The 11,441-nt window shown below is 44.3% G+C and overlaps 1 protein-coding gene across 3 annotated transcripts; it reads left to right on the plus strand.

Moving 5' to 3' along the window:
- The first annotated feature begins 1,611 nt into the window (after positions 1-1,611).
- Positions 1,612-10,754, plus strand: LOC136435837 (uncharacterized). Of its 3 annotated transcripts, none has more exons than XR_010755966.1 (6): positions 1,612-2,157; positions 5,224-5,519; positions 7,796-7,882; positions 8,193-8,295; positions 8,696-8,810; positions 10,099-10,754. XR_010755966.1 is itself a non-coding variant. In XM_066429548.1 (6 exons), the coding sequence occupies exons 2-5, from the start codon at positions 5,422-5,424 to the stop codon at positions 8,807-8,809; spliced, it is 315 nt and encodes a 104-aa protein (XP_066285645.1). In that variant the 5' UTR covers positions 1,612-2,157; positions 5,224-5,421; the 3' UTR covers position 8,810; positions 10,099-10,754. The 3 variants fall into 3 exon arrangements, 1 of the variants encoding a protein (XP_066285645.1); XR_010755967.1 differs by having other exon boundaries at positions 1,612-2,147; XM_066429548.1 differs by having other exon boundaries at positions 5,224-5,432.
- Positions 10,755-11,441: the final 687 nt, after the last annotated feature.

Here is an 11,441-nt window from a genome sequence, read left to right on the forward strand (position 1 = left end):
AACGTTAGGATATAAGACTTAGGTTTAGGGTTTTTACAGAGCGGGCGTAATGTTTATAAGAACACGGGAACTATCCGTGCAATGATTTTATCTCGTTCTATAATGCTTACGTTTAAACCTTTCAAAGTACACCAGAAAGACCTTAAGAAATGAACCGCAGTACACTGAGGTTTTGAAAGTGTGATGTGTTACATTTGTCGTCTAAATTGTTGTTCACTTTTTGCCAAAACGACACCACCGCATTTTCAAATCTGTTGGCATTTTTGCTGTGCGCATACCATGGAACATTATATCTAATGCATACTTAAGCGACATTAAAGATTAAGTAAAGATATGTACATTTTTAAGTTGACTTTACGCTGTTCGTAAAGATGATGTAAAGATATGCTGTACGCATGTAGGGGGGCATTAGATTTAATGCACCCTTAAGCGACATTTCAGATTATGTAAAGATATATACATTTTTAAGTTGACTTTACGCTGTTCGTAAATATAGTGTACAGATGGACCCATAGTTGTGGCATTTAATACGTCTTAAATATAGCTTAAATGTTACTTAATCTTCTTCCAATGTTCAAGCTTCATTTACGAATCTCATTAAGCATGCTTAAATACCCGATTTGGTGCAGTGACACATCTAATGAATGTAACGTTAGGTCTGCGAAGTACTTGGGACGTTTTTAGTGGCTCAAGTTGAGGACATTGTAAATTTGAGATTTAAACCTTCCGATCTAAAGTTGACAATATTAAAAAAAAAATCTAAATAAAAAGCCTTGCCTGTAAACATGTGGTTTTCTGGGCGCCTTTGCCCACATTTTTTTAATGTTTGTTTTTGCCCGGCTGCAGACAACATACCGTGTTTGTTTGCTTTGTCAGCAAAACAAGTTTTCCGGCGACAGCCTTTTAACACCTAGAGTCTTATAATTCGGGTACCTGGTGGCTGTATTGTGTGCCTATCTCTATCCAAGGAGATTATAATCATAACGTCCTTGTTCTATTTAGGAGGCTCTTTTAGAACACCACAAATGCGGATTTAATTCATTTTTACTTATTCATGATATGTATCTTTTATATTACGGTACTACATCAATGGTCCAATTAAGACACCTTAAGTGTCGATAGTGTGTTTTCTTAAGGGCATGCGCATTTTGATAGGTGAGGCACCTCACATGCAACTTTGGTGTATTTTTCTTTTTTAAGAGGGCCCGAAATGAATCTTTTCTATCATTCACATAAAAATTCAATTTTTTCTAATACTATAAATGCAAGTTTTGAAACAATTTTCCGAGAATAAGTTGTTAAAACTGTCACCTAAAAATGTGTGTTCTGAGAAATCTGGTGCGAATTCAAATGAGATGTAAATGATATGCGTGACGTCAAACTGTGACACTTCTGGATATCCAAATGCGCTCCTTCCGGTGCGGCCATGTGCGCTGATTGGTGCAATGATGCAGTCAATCATGGTGATTGACAGGACCACCATCAGTAATCATTCACGCCAAGGTTTCCATATTTGGTTCGCATTTCTGCATATTCATGATCCGTGTTCGTGTAAATGACCATCAGCTGTGATTGTTTACGCCCGAGTTCCATATTTGGTTCTCTATTCTGCTACTCCGCTGAATCACGGCGAACGATTTCCACTGTTTTTCTCGCAACCGTTGATCCTAAAATTCCACACATAATGTGGGAGATAGACTGACCCGTGGACTCCCTATATAACAGTTTGGTTTTGCAAACTGTTTTGCTCAATTTAAAGTATCGACGATAAACCTAACCCGGAAGTGACACAGAGCGCATCCTGGATAGACACCCAGTTGCTATCCCAATATGTCGGCAAATGGCGACGTTTCTGGATATCCAGAATCCGCTCTTCTGCTGACTATCCCAATATGCCGCGCCTCGTTGGTAATAGCCGTTCGGTTCGCGCTTGCGCACTACTGCCTACGACGTTGAGCGTTCGAACAGCAGACCCCTCTTGCGGACAGGACCATATTGCAGCAGATTTCACCTTTGACCCCATTACCACATGTGCCGCGCCCATTGTTTATCGAGGAAAACAATGCTGAGAATAGAGGAGCAAATGCCGCTTTTGTTTTCAAAATGATTACGCCAGGACTAGAGGTGGGCTCTGGCAGTTTCACAAGGTAAAGAATGGTAAGTTTATAGCGTTATCCCATTGCCAAACGTACGTACTGTCGGAAAATAAGGCTTCTTGCAAGTTGCATGTGCTCGGCGAAATAGTTACATAATTTGTTACGTGGGAGGGGGGCTCGTGTATGTACCGGTGCACGTTTGTACCTGTATCAATACAGTTCACTTCCGTATTCGTGTGCAAGAAGTCACAGTACACCACTATTATGAAAGTGAATTGAATGCATGGTAAATATTTAGGGACCATACGATATTTAGCGGGGGGGGGAGGGGTGGTGCACTGGAAGTCTGGTCAAAATTTTTTTCCATGACCCTCCCCCCCACTTCAAAAAATTTTTCCATGACCCTCCCCCCCACCTCGAAAAATTTTTCCATGACCCTCACCCTACAGGTATCGTGTAAAAATGGTAGAAAAACGACCCCCATTTATAAAACAACTACATGTACTACGTACTTGTATATGGACATCGGGCGTCCACTTGGGATAGCTGATGACGCATGCTATAAAACAAGAACCGGGAACCAGCGGTTGTCGGTAACGTTACCAGAGGCGGCAGCAAAAAAAATCAAATTGTATTGGGGGCAAGACAGTTGAGAAAATTTTGAAATCGGGACCCTTTGAACTGCTATATGAGAGAAAAAATTTTGCTGGAAGAGTAAGCTAAGTTTAATCAAGCAGATATATAGACATCTCTATTGTAAAAAGAAAAACAGCTTGATTTTGGGGGGACGATGCCCTCCGACATATTTTTCGCCGCGGGAGGCGCGACATGCATCCGCAGGAAAATCTAAAAATCTTTAACCATTGAAATGCTATTTCCCGAATTTTGATGAACAAATTTTGCTGGTAAACAAAGGAAGTTTAAACTTTAATGACCCAGGGGCGAAGCCCCCCGGAAGCTCTTGCATTTTTAGGCTATTGAGAAGGCTTCTTTTTCAGTTTTGAGGGTCATATTTATGATAATCATGGTAGTCAATCAACTTCTATTCTCCACAGGACCTTGACATACAATACTTAAGTTTAGGTGAAACCGTGAAAGACAACTAAAAACTCAGAAACAACAATATCAATAGTTTATTCAAGGAGATTTTAACCTCGCTGGTTTATTTAGCTACTCAAAAATATCAATAGTCGATACCAGTTTTCCGTTTTTTGACTGTGTCCGTCTTCTCCGAAGTCGAAGCGCTACAATATCGTCGCTGTCAGAAGTTCTCTTCGGTGCGAAATAAGAAGCGATATTCCTGGTATTCCCACGCTTAAACGCTGACATGGTTCCAGAAAAATCGCCGCCGAGGCGGTCGTCCCTCGGCGACGTAACTCACTCGGTGGCGAAAGTCCCTTTGTCGGCATAATTTAGAGAACCTTGGCCCGTGTTAATAGAAATCGCGTCACCCCCCAAGATTTCCCAAATATATACGCCGCCGTTCCAGGAAGCCTCTGAAACCGCTGTTCTGCGTCAAATTGTAACTACTACAGAAAACGTGGAACTGAAAGTTCAAGGAACGTAAAAATCACCGGTCGCCAGAAGTTCGCTGGTAGTTCCAACTCACGTATTTTCCCAGGAAATTGCCGCTGATTGACAGTCGGCAGCCTTTGATGACAGTCGCCAAGGCGCCAGAAAGACTAGATGCCCTGGGAACAAGGCAAGGTGTGGGCGGCGCCACAAATTTGAAGCAGCCGAATCGTCCAATCATGGCGAAGCTTATCAATTTAGTTGAAACATTATCTTCCTACTTTGGTAGAAATGAATTTTCTGTGCATCAAATGTATTCACTGTTCTGGATGGAAAAATGACATAACCTTGCTCCAGAAATTTGTCAGAAATACAGTTGAAAATTAATTCTCTCCCGCACTGACAAAGAAAGGAATCTTTTACGTTAAAAAAAAACAGCTTCTGTGTTGCTCAACTGCGGACTATCAACTTCCAAATAAGGAGATTACCCGGAATCTGATACATTTACGGCTGTTCTAATAGTCCGGGACCCACCCCGCTGATCGTCACAGAGAGGCGTACTCGGCCATGTCGGCTACTGTTTACGTTTTGGCGCGATGCTGCCGGGTGTACTCTCCAAGCAGAGCATGGATTTCGGCTGGTTTTTGACGTGTTTTTAGGCGTTTTTGCCGGGCTTTCTACTTTGTCTAGACAAAAAAAAAGATGACAAAGTAGAAAGTCCGACAAAAACGCCTAAAAACACGTCAAAAACCAGCCGAAACCCATGCTCTGCTTGGAGAGTAGCCGGGTGGGAGGGGCTGTGAGATATTAAAGATCGGAGCGGTAAGGCGGGGTGCTAATTTAGAATTTGGTACCTCCCTTAGAGCTGATAGCTGGATAGCTTCCTGTGAAACAGTGGAGGCGCGTGCTGGACGTGTGCTTCGGCATGTTTACTACGGTAGTTTTGTATTTTTTTGCCGCTACGCTGGGTGAAAAGACAGCATAGCGGGCTATTTACAGCGTCGGTTTGTCGGCCCACAGCATAATGTTAATGCACAACAATTCAACGGATTCGCAAAAAAAAAAGTCCATGACCCTCCCCCCCAACCCAGAATTTTTTTCCATGACCCTCCCCCCCACCCCGAAAATTTTTTCCATGACCCTCCCCCCCCAACGCACCACCCCTCCCCCCCGCTAAATATCGTATGGTCCCTTACAGAGGAGTTGTTGTAGGAAGCCATTACGGTAGTGTAAGGGGAGTGTGGATTCTTCATAATTTTTTTTCAATCCGAGAGTCTCCTTTATTTGCATGTTCAGGTAAAAGGTAACGACGAATATGCAATGTACATGGGCATGGACCATAGATACACAAAGTAGTGCACAGTACTTATTCAAGTAATAGTGTTCTTCTGTACAATGGCAATTCTGGACTATACATCATGTACATGTATTACTACTGAGCATAAACTGGACTATAACATGTATTACCATACACATATGTATTCTTGGTAATACATAATATTACTATACATTTTTTTTTTCATGTTACATTGGAATGAAACTACATATTTCTTTGTTAAGTATATGCAATTCAATTAAAGAGCATGCACAGACATTATGAAATTCATGTTTACAGGGAATTCTTTCACAACCTCTTCTGGCGTGGGGTTGGCTGAGGCACACCCCCCACACGTGACGGACACGTCATTAGGAGATGGCGATCTAGTAGGATCTTAATGCCCTTCAGTTTGTCAGCAATGCTGGTGGTGGACTCAATGCCCTGCTCCCCAAAGAACCCGAGCCCAAAACCCCACTGCTTCATCCAGGGCACAGCATGGGACTCCAGTATGTGCATCTTCATAGGAATGGTGGAGCGAGGGAAAGATGCATGGAAGCATGAACGCTTTAATAATGTCATCTGTAAAACCAAATGCAAGTTTTTGTTATGATAATAATATATAACTTATAGTTACATTCATTTATATGATCATAAAACTGTATTTGGTTTTGTTTATTACCTTCGCGACGAATGGTTTCGTCGAGAAGGTTATGCGACGGTGCTTGTCTGTGTGTCTGTTAGTGAACAGAATAAGTCGAGAACGCCTGGATGGTTTGTTGTCGTAGTTGGTGTGTCGGTGTGTATGTGTCAAATCTCAAGATGATTAGATTTTGGGCAAAGTGTTTTGCATAATTAACGAGAAAAGTGTAAAAATGTGTTCAATTGTATGCTTTACTATGCGTTCTGGTTGGGACGTGTGGGGTGTATTGTTTCAGGGGATATTGATGGGGTCACAGATGGGGGGCAAAGTTGGTCATGAGGGGTCAGGCGGGAGACGTCAGTTATTGGGAAAAATTGGCTATCAGCCAGCTGTATTCATTGGTGTGGAATGTGGTGGACGAGGCAAAAGTCAGATGTCGGAAGGGGTAGGGAAAAGGTATTAGGAGAAAGTGGTGTGGAATTGGGCGGGGGGAGACCAAAATTGGATATACACTGCCTTACCTCGGGGAGAACCAGCAGTACTCGTGTGTCACAGTATGGGAAAAGGACGTTGTTCAGGGTAGGTGAGTTAACCATGTTATATCTAAGAAGGAAGAGGCGATTGACAGGAAGACCAAGGTTGCGCTGGGGCATGCCCTAAAGGCTTTAACGGCATTGTGAGAATTATCCTGGCGTCACTGGTAAGAAATCGATGAATATCGCTATGACTTTACGAAGTGAACGGGAAAATAAGACGCTACACTGACATTTGAAAAGAAAACGTTTATATAAAGAAGCCGTTGACAGTCTCTAAGTCCCTTCTGTGGCAAAGTAGGGTTCGTGACATAAGTCCCCTCTGAGCGCAATGTGTTGGTTTACATGTTATATTACGCAACTTGTATGGCCGTAAAGCCAATAAAGGAATAGTATTGTTGGAGACAGCATGGGAATACCGAGGATGTCAGTGTGTCTGTTAGTGAACACGATAAGTCGAGAATTCTTGGAAGGATTGTCTTGGTATTTGGTATGTTGGTAGGTCTCGATGAAACCTGAAAATGATTAGATTTTGGGCCCCCTATCGGCTTGTTACGGTACTGCAGCGGAACTTCATGTTATGATATCTCGTGTTGTGGACATGCTATGGAACTGATTTTTGAGTGGTAGATAGCTCGTTGGGCAGAGAGTAAGTGGTATAGGTTTGGGCCCCCTAGCAACTTTTTTGGAACTGCAGGGGTAGGTTTTGCTTCAGACTTTGAAAGGGAATAACTCAAGAAGGGCTTGATGGAAGGTCATGATTTTTTGCATGTACATAGCTTGAGCGATGATGTACATGATTGGATACTTATTATGCAAATCAGTAACTAATTTGCATAATTAATGAGGAAAGTTTATACATTCATCAATTTCCATGATAGGACTCGCAAACATGTGACATATGTAACTGAGGAAGAGAGAAATATTAATAGATATCAGCTATGCAAATGAGAACCTCATTTACATAATTAATGAGAAAATAATATAACTCGAGATGGGCTTGATGGATGGTCATGATTTTTGGTATGTAGATAGCTTATGTGATGCTTTGTATGATTGGATGATAATTATGCAAATCAGATTATAATTAATGAGGCAATTTTAAAAACCTGCTGTGTTCCATGATATGACTATTCAAATATGTGACATTTGTAACTGAGGAAGAGAGGAATGTCAATAGATAGAAATTATGCAAATGTAGGCCTAATTTGCATAATTCATGAGAAACTACTTTCATTCCATACTAGTAAATAACGGCAATTTCATACTTGTAGCATTTAGAAGTTGTGTGAATGTGAACACCATTGAATCAAATTATGCTAATAAGGAGCTTATTTGCATTATTGATGAAAAATGTTAGCATAACCTTCTTTGTTAAGCTCATAATCATAACAAGGAGGTTTGGACAACTTATGTTATTTGGGTGAGGAGGATCAACTGGTATGATTTTTGATTGATGAAAAACACTCCTAATACGTCAGTCATAAAGGTCAAAATCATTTCGCGAAGGTATGAGGTCGTAGAACTCTTGTTTCTTAATGTGTTCTGTGGCCCATTATGATAATGTTAAAAATAACACATATGGATATGTAAACCATTCACTATGCTTGTGTCTAGAGTCCATTAGGTTGAACATTTCAATGAGAACAAGTGTTGTGTGACTTACCTAGGGAGGATATGTCTTCTTCTGACACAGGTTTGGCGTGCGGATATTTCCTGTGGCAATCGACGAAGAGCTGGAATATCTTGCCATACCTCCAAGCCTTGAGTCCTTGTGGTCAAGGCAAGTGGCATGTCATGCTCTTCTACAATCACACGGGCCTTAGTGGCAGCTATCGAAGTTATTTGCTCTATCGGGGCTTCCTAGATCCTGTAGAAAACAATATGTAGATGGTTATTTTGTTTGTATAGTATTTCAAGTCGGTTAAGTTATTTAGATTATACTTTGTAGAGAGGGTAAGACAAGTCAAAGTCATGGTGAAATTAATTTTTACTTCTCAGTTTCATTAATTGCTTTTATTTTTAGACAGTTATGTTGATCTGTTGATGTCATGTAGCATCTCTTCAAGTACATCCTTTTCTACCCCCTTCAGCTCCAGAGCCATGAAGTGCTGTTGGCTGCCGCCACTCGCCTTTTCACGAACTGTCCTGAGCTCCCCAATTCTTCTTGTTTCAGTGGATGAGCTGACCTCAGTGGTAGGCTTCCTAGCCTTTGTTACTTTCATTAATGTTATTGGCTGTAAAAGTTGACAAAGTGATACACTTTGATAAACATCCTACTGATTTAATTCTGCACATCAAATGGCATCTCAAGTTTTTTCTACAATGTTAACTCAAGCCAAGGAAAAGCCTCAGAGCCACATGTTTTATATAGAAATCTCATTGGAATACATATTAAGTTTTATGATACACTACACTTAGTATGCCTGTATATTCAATATTTGCTAGATAGTTCATAATCTCTCTCCTAAAAATTGTATTCTACTTACAGATCCTGTGTAATGAATGAGCAGTTCATTGAGAAAACAACATCTACTAAGGTTAAAGATTTCTGCAGCTCTGTTTTATGTCACTCACCAGTCCCCCTGTCTTGCAGGTGATTGTTTTCCCATCTGGAGAAGCAGCCAACTGCCGTTTGATCAGCGGAAAGAGCAGCTCGCTTTCCCAGGGCTGCTCTCTCCAGCTTCCTCAGGACCTCCTGCACAGCTGAGGTAGGAAATGTAGAGGGGAGGGTAGAAGCCTGAGGCGGGAGGGTGGCAGCTCTAGAGGGGAGGGTGGCAGGTCTAGAGGAGAGAGTGGCAGCTCTAGAGGGGAGGATGGCAGGTCTAGAGGAGAGAGTGTCAGCTCTAGAGGAGAGAGTGTCAGCTCTAGAGGAGAGAGTGGCAGCTAGAGAGGGGAGGGTGGCAGCTCTAGAGGAGAGAGTGGCAGCTCTAGAGGAGAGAGTGGCAGCTAGAGAGGGGAGGATGGCAGCTCTAGAGGAGAGCGTGGCAGCTCTAGATGGGGAGGATGGCAGCTCTAGAGGGGAGGATGGCAGCTCTAGAGGGGAGGATGGCAGCTCTAGAGGAGAGAGTGGCAGCTCTAGAGGGGATGGTGTCAGCTGGAGAGGGGAGGGTGGCACCTGGAGAGGGGAGGGTGGCAGCTCTAGAGGAGAGAGTGGCAGCCGGAGAGGGGAGGATGGTAGCTGGAGAGGGGAGGGTGGCAGCTGGAGAGGGGAGGGTGGCAGCTCTAGAGTAGAGAGTGGCAGCTGGAGAGGGGAGGGTGGCAGCTGGAGAGGGGAGAGTGGCAGCTGGAGAGGGGAGGGTGACAGCTGGAGAGGGGAGGGTGGCAGCTGGAGAGGGGAGGGTGGCAGCTCTAGAGGAGAGAGTGGCAGCTGGAGAGGGGAGGGTGGTAGCTGGAGAGGGGAGGGTGGCAGCTGGAGAGGGGAGGGTGGCAGCTCTAGAGGAGAGAGTGGCAGCTGGAGAGGGGAGGGTGGCAGCTGGAGAGGGGAGGGTGGCAGCTGGAGAGGGGAGGGTGGCAGCTGGAGAGGGGAGGGTGGCAGCTGGAGAGGGGAGGGTGGCAGCTGGAGAGGGGAGAGTGACAGTTGGAGAGGGGAGGGTGGCAGCTGGAGAGGGGAGGGTGGCAGCTGGAGAGGAGAGAGTGGCAGCTGGAGAGAGGAGGGTGGTAGCTGGAGAGGGGAGAGTGGCAGCTGGAGAGGGGAGGGTGGCAGCTGGAGAGGGGAGGGTGGCAGCTGGAGAGGAGAGAGTGGCAGCTGGAGAGAGGAGGGTGGTAGCTGGAGAGGGGAGAGTGGCAGCTGGAGAGGGGAGGGTGGCAGCTGGAGAGGGGAGGGTGGCAGCTGGAGAGGGGAAGGTGACAGCTGGAGAGGGGAGGGTGACAGCTGGAGAGGGGAGGGTGGCAGCTGGAGAGGAGAGAGTGGCAGCTGGAGAGGTGAGGGTGGCAGCCGGAGACATGTCTCTAACCTGAAAATGATAATGACCATGATGATGTTTTTGTCACAAACAGGAAGCCTGCAGCGTACAAAACCAGATCCACAAGTACCCTTCATATCTACTCAATTGTGGCCAAGGTGTGGGAGAAATTTCCTGGAGCAGATTGGTCTCATCAGCCATTATACTGTTTTTCATTCTTTGTTGTAAGCAATACCTGTTACATTTATGGGTAGTATATTTATGTCAACTATTGTTTCATCTGTCACAAATCACTTTATATTTACTGTATTGTCTTCTTTTATGTGGCATGAATTGTTTATCTTGTGTCCTTATGAAAACAGGATAGTAAAACAAGAAGCATGGACAAGACAAACAAACAGAATGGACCACTTTTGCTATGTGTATTGTTGTAGACAGTATTGTTTTTGATAATATGATAAAATATGAGTGTATTTTTCAATCATAACTCTGATATTCTTTGAGAATGAGGACAGTGACCCAGTATTTTAGGACTATGCATACCTTTATTATTAAACTTTAACATTATGGAATGAATAAAAAGTCCCATGGCCTGATGAGGTGTTTAGATTTTAGACTTACAACTTGCATCCATGTAGCTTTGTCCTTCGGAGTAATTCTACTTATTCAAATGGTTGTTCTGGTATGAGTAATCGATGGCACTTATCATTAATTGAGATGGACGTGAAGACAATAAAATCACACAGCCGATCAAGTGTTTTCTATCTGTTGTTCGAATGAATGAGCTGTGTACATATGAACATATGCTTACCCTTCGTCGCTTCCTCGGAGGGATGTACTCTGGATGGTTTAAGTACAGAGAGGTGGAGTCAACGGTGCCACTGCACGCCGTGCAGATTGACGCACCGTCGACTCCTCCATCCATCTCCTTAAATACTCGTTCCAGTCGTGCCGGGTCGTGCCAGTCGTGCCGGGTCGTGCCAGTCGTGCCGGGCACTGAAGGAGCGTCGTGGAGTGCCTGCCCGTTGGTGGTGCGGGGCAGGAACACATCAGAGGGGCTCGCGTGGCCTCGGCATAATCTGCTGCCGAGGGGCAGCCCAAACTTTCTGCACGACGGCAGGTCAATTTCAATAACTTTTCCCTGCCGACACCCCTCTGACATCCATGTCCTGCCCCGCATGAAGCAGAGTCGCTCCATGGCTAGCCGGCTGTGAGAAACTTCCGGGTTCCCGCTAAAGATCAGTACGTAGGGAGAGTTGCGGGGTCAATCAAATATGTAACAGTGGGGGTTCAAGCGCCTCCAACTGACCAGGCTAACTGGTCGCGACCTTTTAGCGTAGTTGTTAAGGCGTGCGTGCCTGTGATCTGGCCTCCGGTTTCGGCGTGAGTTCGAATCTCGGTTGGGATCACTTCTGTTTCTACTCACTCCTTGATTTG

The sequence above is a fragment of the Branchiostoma lanceolatum genome, chromosome 5, assembly GCF_035083965.1.
Source record: "Branchiostoma lanceolatum isolate klBraLanc5 chromosome 5, klBraLanc5.hap2, whole genome shotgun sequence".
In the NCBI taxonomy this organism is placed as follows: Eukaryota; Metazoa; Chordata; class Leptocardii; order Amphioxiformes; family Branchiostomatidae; genus Branchiostoma; species Branchiostoma lanceolatum.